This window comes from Manis javanica, chromosome 3 (assembly GCF_040802235.1).
Source record: "Manis javanica isolate MJ-LG chromosome 3, MJ_LKY, whole genome shotgun sequence".
Lineage (NCBI taxonomy): Eukaryota > Metazoa > Chordata > Mammalia > Pholidota > Manidae > Manis > Manis javanica.
Genome location: NC_133158.1, coordinates 132,849,851 through 132,868,868, shown reverse-complemented (window position 1 = coordinate 132,868,868; position 19,018 = coordinate 132,849,851). Strand labels below are relative to the sequence as shown.

At 40.5% G+C, this 19,018-nt stretch overlaps 1 protein-coding gene across 1 annotated transcript in view; it reads right to left on the bottom strand.

Annotated features, from left to right (window-relative positions):
* Positions 1-19,018, bottom strand: part of NCEH1 (neutral cholesterol ester hydrolase 1) — a 62,549-nt gene that overhangs the window by 7,625 nt on the left and 35,906 nt on the right. Inside the window, exons 2-3 of the mRNA XM_037003172.2 lie at positions 9,701-9,929; positions 7,747-7,816 (exon numbers count right to left, since the gene is read on the bottom strand). Of these exons, the coding sequence (XP_036859067.1) occupies positions 7,747-7,816; positions 9,701-9,929 (299 nt within the window). The remainder of the gene's footprint in view (positions 1-7,746; positions 7,817-9,700; positions 9,930-19,018) is intronic.

Here is a 19,018-nt window from a genome sequence, read left to right as displayed (position 1 = left end):
TTAAAAATCTAAATGCAGTAAGAAACTCCCTTAGTGGTTGCCTCATAACAGATAAAATAATTTCCTATTTTCTTCCTTATTTTTCCATCTGTGGTGATAAATTAATCATCCAAAATGTTTTTTCTCCAGTTTATTTTCTCGTTAAGTACTAAAGCTTCTGGTAACCTGCTGTGCTGTTAATAACCGGTGAAAGGGGTAGGGTTACACCAGTGTGTCCACTAGGTGGAGCCATCTCTTATCATTTTATTCACCCGGTTTTGGAAAGAGGTTCCCAATGTTTTAATCTCAGTATTACCAAGATGAATTCTTAAATCTTTCAATGAAATAAAAACAAATGCATTTCATGGCTCAATTAGTGAAAATGAAGACTATTCTGTCTCAGCAAGATTCCACATATTATGATAAACTGTTTCCCTGGTAGCCCAGGAGGACAGAGCACATTCTACTAGTACACATACACAAATTACATTTTCAGATATTGTTTCACAAAAGGTCTTAGTGACTTTGAATTAAGAGAAGGTAATCTGAAAATATGCTGCCTCAAATATTGTCAGTCAATTAAAAACTGGCTCAGATAACAGACTCAAAAATATACTTAGACATACTTAAACAGGTTGTGGTGTAACAGTCTTCCTAGTACCTTTAAATCTATCTCGAACACCTCTCCTTATCATTGTTTAAGCTGGAACTTTCTCCAGTTTTATTCAATACAAGACGATACTATTTTCATAGACTGGAGAATAAAGCAAAACCAGATATTTCTGAGGTCAGCCAGTATAAGACAAGCCTTCTCAGTAGCTTGACGTTGACCTGAGAAGTATCACAAAAGTTCTATGATATCTTTCTAGAGCCAGAAAACTGAGTCAGGAGGAAATGTATGAGTGGTATAGCCAAAGAAAGCACTTATAAATAAATATATTTACTGCTTTTATTCAAAGCTATGACCCCGCAAAGTACTGACAGGATTCTGACATTTTTTTTAAATTTCAGAATTGTAGAGTTAAAGCTGATGAACTTGAAAATAGAGTCTCAATTTGTCCAGCTCACTGCCGAGATAGGCGGGCGCTGCCATTACAGTCATCTATCTATTACTGCGCATGCCTCTTAGTAGAAAAACAAAATTCGGTGAAAACTCAGGAATGAGGTTTAATCAATTTAATAAATGTGCACACTCTATAAAAATTATCATATTCCTGCTAGGGGATGGTAACTCACCAGGCACTCTACAGATGTGTTTCATTCAAATCTCAGAGCAAACCAGTGGCTTCAAGGATGAGAATGTGAGGCTCAAGGAGTGTAACTTATCTACAGGAGCTAGTAAGGGGCAAAGCTGTGATCTAAATTTACAACTGACTTCAAAACCCACGTTTCCCCCCCCACCTTCTTAAAATATCTGGATTTTTCAAAACCCCAGAGCCTTTTAAATATGTGTGTGTGTTCTCATTACCTCATCAAAGTGATAAATTCTCAAAACTACAGATTTCTGACATTTCAGAATCTCTCTCATGATTTCAATGTTTTTGCAATATTCTCAGAATAAACCATGCAGCACAGCACCTGGCACATGGTAGATCTTTAACATATTTTCTTCTTTCTAAATGAAACTTTATTTTATAAATGTTAACACTTATTTTATACCTTTAAATAAATTAAAACATTTATTTTATACTTTTACATAAAAAGATATGTCAAATAGCATTATCTGTGGTAAAAGTAATAAGCCATATGGCTTTAAAAACACACAAAAAAAGAAACTGTTTCTAACCCACCTACTCTTCTGGCACATCTCCAAGGACTCCACTTTCTGGTCCACACATAGTCCAGAGTTTCTCATCTCTGAGAAACTTACTTATCTCATCTCGCACCTCAAGATAATCTTGGGAACTTTACAAAAACGCTGAGGTTAAGCCCTTCTACAAAACATACTGGGGTGAGGCCCAGTATTATCTACATTTGAAGAGAAATTCCAAGCAATTCTAATGTTTAGGCAAGGTTCAGAAATATCACTGAGTCTGCCGTATTCACTCTTCCCTGAACATATCCTCCTGCTCCTGTTTTGAATGCACTGGTCTGTCTTCACCCCCGTATGCCCTTCCCCCAGCAGCTCCTTATCACCTTCCCAGCCTCTAAGTCTCATCTCAAATGCCCCTTCTTCCAGGAAACCTGCTGAGAGCCCGGACAAGAGTAACCCTCCTTTGCTGGAGTGCTCAAAGTCTGACAGGTGAAAACACAGACACTTCAACTTCCTCTAGATGTAGATGGAAAGTCATAATTATGTACTAAAGAGTGTAATGTATACCCCCTGCAATAAGCAGCACCATTTCTATGATCTGTTACTTTATGACCTCACTGACAGTGGTCAAAGAGTTGAGCAGTTCTCAGAAAGACTGACAACTTACTCCTGAGGTCAAAGGCAGCTACTGTACACAAGCTGGGAGCTCAGGGGAAATGTGAGTTGCTCCAGCCCTCTGGAAGCTGAAGCCCTGAATGACACTAGTGTTCTAAGAGCTTTGTAATGCGCGTTCTCCCTCAAAATAACCTAACCCGGAAAGCTGTGTACAATCTCCGGCTGTGAACAAGGACACTGAGTTCTCTTCTTGTCGTGCCAGGTAGGTGAAAGGTGCATGGGACATCCTGGAATGCAATTATACTATTAGATTTGGCAAGAATGAGATAATAATCTCACTCCTTTTGGGGCCTTTTTGTTGTTCCTTCTTTTTCACCATCCCCCAAGAGGAGTCCAATAGATGCATCTTGAGAACATAAAAAGGTCAATATTCTCCTCATACCTTCAATGGGGCTCTCTAAGACAAATTTAAGACAATCTCATCTAAGACAGACTGATAATTACATCCATACTGTGTTCTCTATTTGGGAGACAGCTCTGGAGGAAGAATCTATATATCTAACAGGTAGATGCTTCCTTTCCATTAAAGGAACATAGAGTAAAACTGCACAAAAGTGAAAGGACTGTGAACAGATGATTGCTTCTCTTTTTGTTCTTAAATGTGGTTTGTGCATAAACATTGAAGAAGAGTCTTCCTTTGGTTCCACTCTCAAAGTTGGGCCCCTGAGATAGCTTTGACCATGGCATTCAGCAAGAGAGAGCTGAGTGGATAAGAAAAATATTTTAAAAAAACAGACAGTTGTCAGGATGCCTGACCCAAATCCTAGGGGTAATTGAACCTAAAATTGCGATCCATTTAAACAGCGTAATTCTGTAATGCTGTGTTCACATTTGAGATGTCCAGAGACATATCTATGTACACAGCAGGGAGCTCCCAGCCTCCTGTGTTTATCTAAGCTGCCTCCTCCCATGCCAATGCATCCTCTTCTGACCTCAAGAGTAAACAGAGAGCCAGAGCACTCCCAGGTGCCACTGAACTCCAGGCAGGCTCGGTGCCACGTTAAGAGAAACCAGTGGCTTTTTTTATGTTAGTAGAAAATGGAACCAAGAAGGTATTAATTAAATATGTCTAAAAAGGACAGATTCATTAGCTAAAGAAGATGAAGATGGAGAAGAAAATAAAACGACTTAAAACATGCCACCCTAGTATCTTTCTTTCATATTAAATTATTTGTGACACTGGCCTTTAGATTTGCCAAGGTTGGCCTGGACTGAGCAAAAGAAAAGTTCTGAGGAATCTTCCCTTTCTTGGAGGGGGGAAGCCTTAGGGATTTGGTCGGGCCAGGTGGGGGTGAAGCGTGAGGCTTTCTCAGCTCAGCACCTAGGGGAAAAACAGGGCAAGGAGCAGAGGCAAAGTCGCAGCTAGATGACTGCTGCTCAGGGTTTCTCAGAGTATCTTACTTGCACAACTACTGATCCAGATGCGTGTTGCACTGTGCTTCCTGCAGGTGCTGTGAGTTTGTCAGCTTGCACTCATCTAACTTTATGGAAGAAAAAAAGAGGCATGAAAGTCCCACCGCTTGTAACTGCTAGCAATCGTAAGACAAGTACTCCAGCTTCTTTTCTGTCTACATAAGCAACATGCTTCTTCACAGCTCTGGAATGTTTTAAGTTCTCTGTGTACAGTGCTACCTGACACTCGGTGGAATGGGAATAGGTCTCACTACATAAAATGTGGAGCTTATGACTATAGCAAAACACAACTTGAAAAAGTTTTCCGCACCCAAAAAAAGCAACATAAAGAAATTAACTGTAGAATTTAACACTATAATTAAATCTATAGAATTACATCGAATGTATTAGATTGAATTTAATAACATCCAACATGCCTACTTTATTATCTTGCATTTTGCCTTTTAAAAAATTAAATTAAATCTTCCTTCTCTTTTATGTCTTAGGGTTCTAGTATTGTGTCTTCTATATAAACTACAGGTAAAAGGTTACCCTGTTATAGTTAATCTCACTGAAGTTTATCAGAATAAGTTTATGAATATAAGTAGGACCTTCCTAGTTATACAAGTGAGGATACATCATGTATCTTAGGTATTATAGATGAACTTTTTCATTTACTTAACAAATACAGTGCAATTATCATGTAAACACAGCAGAGTGTTGTAGAAGCCACTGAGAAGAAGTCATGGCCTATTTTATGCCTTAAGGCTTTTCTCTCAGTTGCTGGGTCTATCACCAGCACCAGTAACATGAACTGAGGCGTTCCAGCTCCCGGTGCTCATTTTATGTGAGGAGATTCCATCAGCAGGACTGTCCCCAAGCCTTGCCTACCAGCTTCCTAAGGTTCCACCTTTCCCCAGGCCGGACCACCACCACGCACTCCTGTGGCCTCAAGGATAAGGAGAAGCCGTCGGTTGACAGCCTCCCTGCCAGGAGAAGGTGGAACTCCAGGAAAACCAAGGGTCTCCCATACTCCTGGACACTCTCAGGATCATCCACTCTTATTTGTTCTCCTTTGTCACCCCCAGAGGTGTGAGTCCCTCCATCTGTCTTCTCTCACATTTCCTTCCTCTGATGCTCTCTGCCTCCTCCCCTTCCTCTGAGGCCCTCTCATCACACCACTTGGGCCTTCCATAGCCAACTCACTTGGCCTAACTAGGTTCTGCTCATCCTTCTGAGCTCCATGCAGACATCACTTCCTCAAAGACACCTTTTCTGACTCTTCAAACTAGGTAAGATCTTACCTATTCGATGCCTCCATTACTACTTACATCACTTATCACACTTAACATTACTTGTTTAAGGGTGGTTTTCTCATCTAGATTGTAAACTCCATGAGGGCAGGAATTAGGTCTTATACTGTTATGTCACTAGAACTTAACATAGCAACTGACACACAAGTGAAATTCAACAGATACCTATGGAATAAAAGAAAGAGGAAAGAGGTGAGGAGTGAGAGGAAATATATTCCCAAGTTAGACCTCTGATATACTAATCTAAGTGAAATATCACGATCATCTGATATGGACTATACTTCTATTAGCACGTAGGTTATGTGACTCTCTGTGGGCTGGCTGGCCAGGATTCTAACCACCTTTGCTCATTATTTCTACAGGAAGAGGGCTAAAATTCCACACTAATAAATAAATATGCAAGCAAGACCTTTCCATCCTATGGAAGCACTAATCTTCCAGACTTGTCTAGTGCTTTACAGTATCTAAACCCCTTTTATTTCAATTGTCCAAACTAATTCTCATGACAACTCTCCGAAGTCATCAACTCAACTCCAAGTGTATTTACTTAGCATATATGTTCCAAGCCCTTGTCCTGGGTGATGGGGACCCAAGGGAAAGAAGACAAGCTCACGTCCAGACACACAGGAAGGGTCCCTAACTTGATTTTGCACATTAGGTTGAATGACTTGCCTGAGGTAACACGCTTGTGGGTAATGATACCTGCTCACTGCTGCCATGCCTCCCAGTTAATACACTTCTGTATGCTCACTCTTAGAGAGTTAAGATGAAGCAGTACCTCTCTGTTTGAGGTTTTAAGTCTACTTAAAAAATCCCATCCATCCTTGTGTTTTATGATAAGCCTAGACGAAAAGAACACCCATTTTACTTGAGACAGATGTTGACAGGTGGATAAGGCAAGTAGGAAAAGCTTAGGCATCTTGCCAGTTGCTTATACTGGAACTTTGGAGGGTAAGGCCTGTGAAGAGAACCATCACCATGCCAGGTAAAGCAAGGCCAACTTTCCTCCTTCCCTTGGGCCTTTGAGGAGCTAGAGCTACACAAGGAAACCACTCCAAGGGCCCTGAGGCTCATTCTCCAGCACAGAGCTGTAGGGCCTTGCTCCACACGAGGACTCAGCTGCTTAGACAGCACCTGCTTTGCCCAGCGGCCCAAGCCAGATAGTGCCGTCCTTTCCTTAAAGGTTCCTGCATTACAAAACTGCACTCAGGCTCCTTGAGAAACCAGGGAGGCCAGGGAGGAGCCAAATCCTCAAATAAGGCAGCCGCAGGACCATTCTGTGTGGTGCTAAGAGCTCTGTTCACAGCTGCCCAAATGATAACCCAGCCCTCCCAAGACGGTGAGGACAGATTCCCTTAGCTCTCAGATCTGGCCTGGAGCAGGGGCGCAGACATGAGCAGTGAATGGGAGGGCAGCGGGAGGGGGAGGGCCAGATAAGCTCAGGGCGCGTAAAGTGACCGATGTGGCCACAACCCTGTGACTCAGCATTATCAGCTTCCTTTGGTATTGGCTTGATATGGGCTCAAAAAACGTACAGGAGCCTCAGGAGTGATTTGACCTGGTCCCAGTTCCCTACTCCATCGATGTCACTAGCTGGCTATAGGACCTCATGCAGGTTACTTAAATTCTTGGGCCTCAATTTCCTTATCTAGGAGGAAAATATCAAAATATTTATCTTGGATGATTTATATGAGAAACAAACAAGGCTCTTTATTCATTTATTCCATAAATGTTTATTGAATGCCTACTATCTGCCAGGGACTTTTTCCAGGCAGTAATGACTAGCAATGAACAAAACAGACAAAATTCCCCAAAATTTCTGCCTTCATGGAATTTACATTGTCTATTTCCAACCAGTACAATACACACATAATAAGTTAAATATATAGCCTGTCAGATGTTGATGACAGTTTGGGAGAAATATAAAGTAGAGGAAAAGTAGGCTGCCATTTTAAATAAGGGTATTACCAAAGGGTGCTGTCTGAACAAAGATCTTAAGAGGGAAAGACAAGGTAAGCAAGAGCATCTACACAATACCTGCCATGAGATCGGTACCATGATTTTTGTACTGTTACTATCACCACGATTGTTATTATTATTATTATTCACATTCCTCATAGTTTCCCAGAAAAATGGCTAATAAAGACTGGTAGAAACAGCTCTATCAAAAACATTAATATCAATACTATTACCAACAGTAAGAACTCATCAACTAAGATTTGTTGAACACGTTACTGTTTACAAGGTCTGACTTACAGAACCTGACTCTAGGAGATTAACTTTTCCAACTCTTGGTTGCAGGAGAGATTCTGTTACAAGGTTGATAGACTTTTAGATTTAAAAAGGTGGTAAACTTTTTTGCTGTGTATAACTGATTATGTATTTCTCCCAATTACAGTTAATTGCTTTTCCAGAAGTTTCCAAAACTAAAATGAAAAGATGATTTGATGTGTTATAAAGCTAGTTCAATACAATTTTAAGTTTCATCAGAAATCATTTTGTGTGACCTTGGAAAATCATTTCACCTCTCTGAACTTTTATTTTATACTTCATTTTACTGCTTGTCAATAACTAGACAGTTACCTAGGATGCTCTCTTAATTTTTTTTTTTCTTGACTAGTATCAGTTACTTACTCAATGGAGACAATGACAGCATTCAATTCCTCAGCCATTGCTGTACACAGTTCATCATAATATCTGATTTCTAAAAGAGACAAAGGAGCAATCACTAATAAACAAGTTATTTAATACTGTCCATTTTCAAATTCTGCTAATTATGAATTGCTTTTAGACTTGGACTTAAATTATTAGTAATAAAAACAAAAAACAAATGTGAACATATATATCATTAATAGTTATATGTACATGCAAAAATTAAATATGGTTTGTGATAAAATGCAATTACTATAAAATGATAGGAAATCTATACTAAAATACCTTTGAATGTGTTTTTAACTAACATTTATTTCATAATGGACTATATGAAATGCACCAAATTCTGATTCTGTAGCTTTTAAAATGTATGTCTTTCCAAAAGTCACAGCAAATAAGCAGTTTCCTGCTTAGAACCATAAAAGTTTTCTCTTTTAATACACTCATTTGCTGCAATTCAGGAAAGCCAAAATTTGAAGAATATGGTATTCTGTTTAAGCCAACACATAACAAACTAGAATTTTAGGAAGTCTTAGCATTTCTTAGAAAGAGAACCAAAGGTTTACAGTGACAGAAGCAATTTTCATATGTAAAGATTTAATCCTTAGGTATTCTTTCAGTAAATTAAGAGCTGGATTATGTCAACAGAAAGCCAACTATTATCTTATTCATAGGCTTTCCAAGGCAGTGTTAGAAGAGAACCTTAATAACTATATAACTATCTGCATGCCTCCCCCAGCCCAAGCTCTTGTTCTGACAGGAGTCATCAGTCAAAATTATGTGGAAAAGGCCAGGGTGACTCTTAGAATCTAGACCATTCCCAGCACTTACACTTCCTGTCCTCTACCATAATGTCTCACCTGGCAAGTGTCCAATGCTAAAGTCTTTTCTAGAGGAGAGACTCTGTCTTATTCATTTTCACATCCTCATCACCTAGCACACATTATGGTCCAGTTCAGTACACTACTGTCTGAGTTTCTGTACTGGAAGTCCTGCACCCCAGGAAACCCCCTCAGTCCTGGCAGAACCTACAAACTCAGCAAACATCTGTTGAAAACATGAACAAATCAGGGAATGAATAAAAGAATAAATGATGAATATGCAGTTAAATGAAGTGGGATTAGTAGAAAAGTTTTACTTTTTGGTCTTTGCCTCATTAAAACAACAATGTTATTTAAAAACACAAACAAATTAGAACAAGTTGCCATTGCCTTTAAACATAGGGGATGCCGAAGGCTCTGGGCTGCAGAAGAGGAAGTAGCTCCATGCTAATTACAGGCAGAGAAGAACATCTTACTTCCTCCTTGGTACACTCCCATGGGGCTGCTCCCCTGGGCTACCTGCCATATTTAGTGCTCTGCTCATGAAGTTATCTAACACCAAAGAGAATATTCCTCAATTTGCAAGATTGTTTCTTTTTAATAGAGGCATACCTTTTACATTTTCATCTTTGGTCTCATAAGCAGATGAAATGAGTTAATATGTATATTCAGAAATATTTGTTCTATTACATAGAAAGATGCCTACAAAACCCAAGTTGGCAAAAGAACTACAGATACTTCTGCATGTTCTGGCCCAGGGAAACTTCACCTTGTTTTGGTGCAGAAAGCTACCCTCAGCACGTCACAGTAAGTTAGTCTATGACTTAGACCACAGGAAATATTTTCTAACAGTCTCCCTGAATTCACAAAGAGGCAAAAGACTTTATTACTGTAGGGTAATCATATAATTCATTATTCAAACCTACACCCTTCTTAGCATGAAAAGGGGACACGATTAATAATTTTGCTGATGTAACAGGGGTAACTGAGAGTGTCCAGGGAAAGCAAGTCGAATGTGCCTCCTTTCCTCATCCAAAGAAAGTCAGATTCCAGCACGCACCCCCTCCCTCAGGGCCAGCCACAACCCCGAGGCACCTGAAGACGACCAGACATACTTGCACTTGCCAGGGCCCAGCCTCCTCCGTGGATATAAACAACGCTGCGTTTCAGCGGCTCTTCTGGCTTTGGGAAGCCTTCAAACACTCTGACTTCCACCCCGTCAAAGTCGGTGTCAGTCACCTTCACTTGAGCAGATGACCATGCGCTTTTCTTGCCGAAAGAAACGATGATAAAATTGAGTGCCAGCAGATGATGACTCAGGCCCAGGAAGTGTATCAGGTTACTCTGCAGGTGAGGGCAGAAATAGAGGGGAGCAGGCGTCAACCACCAGAGCCACACAAACCAACTCTACGAATCTGAGTTCATGCAAGCAACTGCAGCTGCAGCTTAGGACCCCTGGCTACTTTCACTTGAATTTGCCTTTTGCTCCAAGAGTTTACCAAGTATTTTCATTCAGGAGACCTACTCTCCTTTGATCTTAGGATCAGTGCTGAGAGGGGGTGGGGACAGGTACATTCAGACCCATTTTATCAAGAAGGCTTAAAATGAAATGAACTTGCCCATTTGCAGGATGAGTGTAGCTCTGGGACTGAAACCTATGACTTATGAATTACAGGATTTAGTCCTTTTTCTCCCCCTAGAGCCACACATCACTGTTCCAATGATACACTAGGAGTGGAAAAGGAATACTTTATCTGAATGCAAATAAAAGGAAAGCTTTACATTTTGTGTAAGTGTTTTAAAAGTGTTTTAAGCTTATGTATTTAAGAGTGTCTATCTTAAGAAGAAAGAAATGAGTGTGTGAGAGGGAAGGAGCTGGGTCAACTGAGGCCCGGGCATTTAGAATCCAACCAACTCAGACAAAATCAGGAGCTGTTCAGAAATGTGCAAAGAATATACAGCCTGCTGTCCTTTCCCCTTTGAACCTTGAGGCATCAGGCTCTGCATTAAGCGTTCACAGAAAGATACTTGGTTGCAGAAGGAACATAGAGAGAAGGGACCCACTTCATCCACCCAGCAAAGATCCTGTGGAGTGTAGTCCTTTCTGCTTGTTATCCAAGCTCTTCCTATTGAGGACATTTATAAAACTGACCTCCCCAGGGCATAAATCTGCAATGAAGTAAAAAGCTAACCTTTTCAAACAATATGGCTTCTCTCTCACTTACCAACTTCACATCTCCCTGTATGGCCCCGGAAGATGACTGGTTAGCCAGAGACGGGTAAGATTCCTCAAGGGAGGAACAACCTAAGACAGGCACAGTCGCAGGGGGGCCATCAGGTGAGAAATTGGGGATCAACAGTGGTGAGGCTTAGAACCTCACCCCCCTGTTTTGAGAGAAATCTTCTGCATCCGTGGATGTTTTATTGCCCTTGTCTAGCTTGGATTAACACATAGTCTACAGGCACACACCTGATCATCTACAATTGCTCCCTTACAACACTAAACTATGTTTTCTACCTTTATCTTGCATCTACCTACCACTTCAGCATTTTATTAAAAATAAAAATAATAATAATAATAAAGGGAGAAATGTGAGATCCACATATAAATCAAGTATAAAAATCAAACAAATATTCATATTTGACCTGATTGTTTATAGTTCATAATGCGTGATCAAAACTGAAAGTTTCTGTGATGACTGCCCTTGTACTGTTCACCATGTAAGAACTTATTCACTATGTAAGAATTTGTTCACCATGTAAGAACTTGTTTGCTATGCTTCAGAAGATTGGAAACTGACGAGAATTAGGCTTGAGATGGATTGATGATTGTGCATTGAGCATTGACTCCCCTATACAGAATTTTATTGTTGTTAACAACCATTTGATCAATAAATATGAGAGATGCCCTCTCAAAAAAAAAAAACAAAACTGACCTCCCTGCTAGACTTAATGGCCATGTTTCAAAGCCAGAGAACTGCAAGCTGTCCAGAAGCCAGTGACTAGTCAAGCTAGAGAGGCCCAGAAGTGTCAAAGAGGGATTGGAAACTTTCCTGGCATAGGCACATGAATTTAGATACTGTGTCTCCTACTGGCTCTCAGACCTGGGAAGGGAACAGCTAGAGAGTAGCAGTGCCCTTCTGTAGAATATGAAAACAAAACACTGATTAGGGAAATATTTAATGCCATCATAAGATCAAGGAAACAAGGTGACTGGCAGAAATCAGCACTATACGAAGTCTGCAGGACACTGTACAGAACCTACCTCGTTTCCTTTATGTACTGCATGCTCTGAGTGCATGCAGACTCGACTCAATTTGCTCATACCTTTGCAGAAACACCTCTGCTGTGTTAGCTTATGATCACTTGCATTAACAGAACTTCTGATCAACTACCTACATTGTTTACAATACTGACAGGTGGCCTGGAGGAAGAAGTGTTGATTGAGAAAGGGACAGTTTGTTCAGGCAGGAAAAAAAGACAAGCATACAGGAGTAAGAAAGAGTGGATGGGTGGGAAAAGAACCCAGAAAGTTCCTAAGATAAAACCGTGCTAATGTTTGGCATTGTATTAATACATTAGAGAATGAAAAATAGTTATCCTACAGACAATATTGAGATTGTTTCAAAATTTGAAAATGGAGAGAATCAAACAGTAACCTGTCATTAACCACTTCTTATCACAGTTATCAGTCTGAGTGCCCACAGGGCTAGGGTAGGTTATTGAATTCTGGCTATATGTTTCTGAGTTAGATACTGTATCCTCCATGCGAAGAAGAGAGAAGAAAAGCTTAAAGACTAGGTACCCAGCACAGAAGTCAGCCCATACTTGACAGGACTCAGAGCAGCTGCCCAGGCCTACATGTTCTAAGCTCCTGAGGAGCTATAGGAACTACAGAATTGCTCTAAAGATTCTGACTTAGAACATGTAGGCCTGGGAAGCTGCTCTGAGTCCTGTCCAGTATGGGATGACTTTCACATGTCTGTGTGATAATATGTGGCATGATAAAATTGTAAATATTATCTAACCTTTTTCTCCAATATCTAATGCTTCCTTTAGTTCTTCTCACTACTCCCCTCCCATCACTACTGCCCAGCAAATAAATTGAGTAGCTGAGCCTTTTTGTAGCTGTTACTTTAGGGAAGGGATATGATAACAAATAGCAAAGAAATAGGAGTGTCTTCATGTTTTATTTTTCCCCTAAAGCCTATATGCTTTGGAGAATTAAAAGAAAAAAGATGATTTAGAGGATTACATGATGGATAAGAAGACTCCTAGAATGGGTAGAACGGAAAATGATTTGCCAAACTAGGTGGTGGGGGAGGGGAGGAAAATGTGCTGGAGATGAAATGGGGACAGTATGGGCTGATATCTGAGATCTAGGAAAAAAAGAATCCTAGGATGCAGCAACCTCAGGTATGTCTGTGGGATTTCAGAGGAGTAGATATGTGCCCCATGCCCAGAGAGAACCACAGTCAGAGGCAAGAACCTAGGGAAGAATGGCTGCAAGGTATGTCTAGGATGGTGGTGCCTCAAAGGGCTTCAGAGAGTTGCCCAGGCTCCAGCTGGTGCGGGAGTGACAGAATGGTCCCATTCTCCACTAAAGTGTACAAGAAGCAAGGGCTGCATGGGTATCGTGCAGATGGACCTGAGGCAACCTATCCATTACCCACAGCCTATTATTTGTTCTCAAGGGTCCAAGAGGAACAGAAGGGAGCACTAATGAACCTGAAGGGGTCTTACAGACAAGAACAAAGGATATTTGAGGGCAGCTTACAGGGCTCAAATATGAATGCCTACAATGGTAGAACAATGATGTGTGCTGAGGATGACTGCCAAGATGGCTTTTCCACCTCGTTATGCTTCAACGTTGTATAAGACCCTCCAAAATCTCAGGTAAACAGCAATGGAGAGGAGTGCCTAAATTCACTGGGATAAACTTCTACCTAAAGAATGAAGGCTCAAAACATAGATCAAATAAGGTTTCCTGCATCCTTGAGTTTGTGAAAAGAGATTCAGATCCACCCAAGAAACATTCTCAAAATAATAGTTTCCTGAAATCTCTTTAGAAGTAGCTGGAAAACTCCAGTAGCACAAAAAAGCAGGCCAAGTGTTAAAAACCCACAGGTTGAGAACTGACAGTCTTAGCTAACCGAAGTATTCTAGGATGGTGTCAAACTTGCCTCCATAACCATTCCAGGATCTAGGAGGGGAATTCTGCCTGAAGAGGTAGAGGGATGAAGGATACTCACTGCCCCTCAGTGGAACCAGACACAGGAAAACAGGTGGGCCACTGGTTCGCTACCCAGGTATGATGGCTGAGAATCAAAAGACAAGCAAGCATCAAAGGAAACCAAGCAGAAACTATACTCTGCTTATTAATACATGTTATTTGTTTTGTTTGTGAATGGCATTGTTCTCTGTTCATTCATACATCTAAATTAGGGAATATATTCTATAGGCAGGGAATCTTAAGCAAGAGAAAGAGACAATCTTCTGGAGCTTAGGGAAACAGAGGAGAAACAAGACTTGTAAATGAATAGCTGCTGTTAGTTAGCTAGCAATATGAGCACTAAAAGAGGCCTACATAAAGGGTTGCACAAGCACAGAGAAGGAAGGCATTTCTTCTGTCTGTTCTTTCTGGGATGAAATCCAGTAAGGCATCTAAATGAATTCTGTCTTAATGGAAGATGAAGCATGGGTAGCAAGCAAAAGGGTCAGAAACCAAGATGTAAAAGTGTTGAGCAAGTGTTATAATCCAAATGCCTCTGGGAAGGTAAGGTAAATAAGGGAAGGGGAGGCAAGGGGAGCATGGCAGTAACAGGCTCGATCTAAAGCAAGTACAGCACCAAAGTGAATGACACAGACCCCAGAGCCAGGGTGCCTGGGTTAAATCCCAGATCCCTCTCTGACCAGCCTGGGGATCTAACCCTCTATGTGCCTTGATTTCTCATCTATAAAACAGAAATAATACTACTAACTATGTCAAAAAAAAAAGTAAATATACATGAACAGCACCTTGAACAACAAAGCCTTATCCAGGTTGATTATTGTTATTATTATACCTTTGATCCAAAAGATCATTGTGTGAAGGATGTAAGCCCAGAGACAGAGAGGGCAACGTCTCTGCAGAAGCTGAGACTATCATTGTTTCCCATTTTGTACATCTGTTATTAGGATCACATTGATTACCAAATTCTGAAACTATTATAGGTTAAACAGATGTAAAATAATTATCTCTAAAAAGTTCACTTGTATGCTCATGTCAAAGGGAGAGTATCGGAAAAGCCACAGAACACTTGATATTCCACATACATCAATAACTTAGCATGTGGTCAACTGTCAACATGAACCAACCACATTCAATACTTAGGGCATATACTATAAACCACTACTTGCTTCATTTCTCATATTTGAAAGTTTGTATTTTGTCAGTGGTTCTCCAATTTTTCCAGTGATGGCCATTTCATCCTGACAAACAGCTTTTTAATTTTTCTCTTCAGATTCTAATCCTGACAATTATGGGAGAAAAAAATCATGGAACATTTATCTGCATGAAAATTGATGATCTTTTCTTAAATATTGCAAAGGTTGAGTGTACTTTCAAATGCAGATTTAATATTTTTATCATCATGCAAATTACATGACTTATATTGAAGACCACTGTACAGATTACCTGTGATTCACTAACACAGAATTTTTGTTCCACAAAAACCTCAATGTTTGTGCAAGAAACTACCAAAGGTCAAATAACTATAACTCAACAAGTATTAATTAGGCACCTACTACATGGAAAGACTGCTACATGTTCCAAGAATGTGAAAGTGGGTACAAAATGGACTGAGCATTTAAGTAGTCAGGAACTTAAATTTTGACTGATTCCCTCCCTTTCCACAAATTTCCATCTCTCTTTAAGCTTTCACAGTTCTCTGAACTTTCTCTAAGGCTTAAACTCTTAAAGGAAATCTCTCATTCTGAGATATTGATACAGATTAATTTTTTTTTAAATCACAGACAAAACAAAACACATCTGTAGGCCAAATCTGGAATAAGGGCTATGAGTTGCAACTTCTGATGTAGACGATGATCCAGTTCAACTGAAGGTGCAGCTGGAAAGATGGCAGCAGATTAAATGCTCTTAAGTATGGACTTTAGTTGCCAATGGTAAAACAACATACTGGATACTTTTTTTTTTTATGAGACTATACTTTGGGAAAAATTATGCAGCCACAGTGCACACAATCTATTGATGAGAGAGGAGACTGAAGGAGGCTAGGGCAACAGCTGTAAGAACTTGGCAATTGTCCACAGGAGAGAAAGTGAAGCTCTACCCCAGGTAAAAACAGAGGAGGGAACATATGCAAGAAAGATCACTGAGGAAGAGTTGATGGGCTTTGGCAACTGCTCAGAGCAGAGGGACTGGGACCAGGTAGGGCAGGCTAGTGGGCCACGTAAAGATTTGAAGGTATGGAGGCTCTTCACTGGGGGTTTAAGAAACAGAGAACACAGGCAGAATAGTCAGGGAAGGTAATGTAAGATCCATTGTAGTATCCTTCCATTTAAAGCCAATGGGACATCTCAGTAGATAGGTCTAAAAGGCAGACAGCGAAGGTGGTCAGAGATTCAAGAAGGTCAGGCCTGGAGGAAGAGGTCAGAGTAACACTTAGGAAAGGTAGCAACGAGACAAAACATGGTGTCAAAAAACAGACCATGGAGGAAAACATTCTTTGACAGGCTAGAAAGAATAATCTAGAGACAACTTAGAGAGTGGCAAAAAGAAAACTAATAGTGAATCATACTGCAGAAATCAAATTTGAAAGAATTGTTTTAAAAAGCTGACAGTCTGACAATTCAAGGAAGGACTGAAAAATGGCCATTAACATAACTAGAAAGTCATCACTAGCAGCCAAAATAAGGTTTAGATGCCTCATAGAGGCATAATCCAATTATTTCAATAGCTTTAGCATCATTATCTTTGCTATGCGCAAGATAGTCCAGCTCTGCACTTGGACTACTGCCCCCTTAAGAGGTTCAGAGGCTACATTCATCATTGGCTATGTCGAGATTTTACCATCCTCCCATTTCAGTCTGCTGAGAATTCCCATACTTACGGTATCTCAGGCCAAGTGGCAAAGGTGCCCGTCCAGGCTCAGTGATAAGCAGGAGTGACATCACCATATCAATTTTTCTCTCTCATCACACAAAACTGGCCTAATTTCCAAGCTATGTGTTCAGGCAAATACAGAACACAGGCTAAGAGCTTGGACAAGGAAGCCAGACTGCCTGGGTTTGAATCTCCTTGCTACTACTTACTGGTTGGGTGTCTTAGGTAAAGTTCCTGAGCCTTAATTTCCTCATCTGTAAAATGGGACTGAATAATCATACCAAATTCATAGAGTTGTTTTGCAGAGTTAATATATGGAAATCACTTGGAACAATGCCTGGCACATGCTAAATACTATATAACTTTATTACTATGATCACCAACCAATAATTTATATTATAAAAGTGTTACTTCAGTTTATATCCCACAAAATAAACCTAACAATATTTATGTGTAGTAAATGAAGAATAACTCGAGTATTAGGGAATGTTTGCTTAATTTATTAAAATTTACAGCTTAAATATTTATAACAACTTGACTATCAGTAACTCTCAAGTTAACTTGTAACTTATGCTTTAACTTGTGAGATTTCCAACATATCTTCTAGTGAAAGCGAGATTCTGAAGATCTCCAGAAACTAAGTGATTTTTGTAGTTCTCTTTGTAATAAATACACAGCATATAGAACTTGGAGAAGGGGAAACAGTGTTATAAACATCAAAGACGATCCTCCAAACCTTAAAGGAATTAACGTTACTAGATGACTTGGAAAGGAAAATTAAGATTTATAGGCTCATGTCAAGACTGGAGGGGAGGATTGTCCTATGAATGTGAAAGACCTCACACCCTTACACGGGCTGATTCCCATCCAACCGCACTCTTAGAGGTAGAGTAGAGCTAATGCCACATTGCTCCAAATGCTTCACAATTCAGCCAGCTGGCCAATGCTCTACCTCTGAGAGAGGGGATAACAGACTGAATGGATTCCCCACCAACTCGCAGGAAGCTGCCAGGAAAGCTATAAAGGCAATGCAAGCAAACAGAGTCAGAGCCAAGCCCTGCCTCTTATCAACTTCGTAGGTTATATAGTTATTACATTGCTCTGAGTCTCATCTCCTTTCACAGAGCTATTGTGATAAAATTTAATTTAATTAAAACATCTGGCATACAGCAGACATTGATATATTTGTTCACTTAATCCAATGGTTCTCAAAACTGGCAGTATATTAATATCACCCAGGAGCTTTTCAAAATGACCAACACCTGAGTCCCATCCCACACCTATTGAATAATCATCTCTAGGAGTGTGACTTTAAGCACAGGTCTTTTTTCAGCTCTCTAGGTGATTTCAGTATAAAGCAAGGTTGAGAACCACTGAGTAAATTAAGTCACCTAATTCATTCAGCCAATGTTTATTAAGCACCTATTTGGTCATGACTGGTCTAAGCACTGGGGATCCAAGGATGAAGGATGAACAAAGCACAAGGGCCCATTTTTGAGGACTATACAAACATGAGAACATCCTAGATACAATAGATGATTACGATATGATGTAGAAACTTCAAGAATAGAGATAGGTACATAGGTTATGTGGCCCAGCCTGGGAGAGAAGAGACAGAGGCTGCCTAGAGACAGTATCAGCTGAGATGCACTAAGCTTTAATGAATGATCAGTAGGCTGGAGGAGAGAAAGGGGAAAAGCACAGAGATGCTCCTGGGTGCGCTGCAGGTCCACACTTGCCTCACACTTTACAAGTGTTCAGTGTCACTGCTCCAGGAAAGGCAGGAAGGCATCAAAGGCATCTCTCCTATTCCTACCCAGAGGGCAAGGGAAAAAACATTCCTTCACTTGCTGGAGGCTGGATCTCTAATCTAACCCAACTCTGATGAAAGGACCTAGCTGTCTGAACACCATTTCTGGGAGGCTTTAGGCTATATGATAAATTCCACCAGAGGGAAAGTCAGTTTGCTCAAGGAAATCAGGAATTGAAAAGTTGAATAAAATTAAAAATGAAACCTTAGGAACACCATCATTCAAAGGGGCAGTGGGGAAAAAAGGGACAATAGGCAGAACAGGAAGAACCAATCATTAAAAGACACACCCCAGTCCACCCCACTCCACCCGCCTCCACCCCCCAAAAAGAGGAGGAACTATTTGCTTGGCAAGAGAAACAAGAGAGATTGGAGAAGTTAAGGGGGGAAGGGAGTCTCAGAAAGAGCAAGTTGTTAAATGCCCTCAGAGAGGCCCAGTAGGTCATTGGTGCTGGCAGTGGGGTGAGGGGATCACTGGGGAAAGGGGTAAGGACATTCAGTCTGAGATACTGGCTGGAA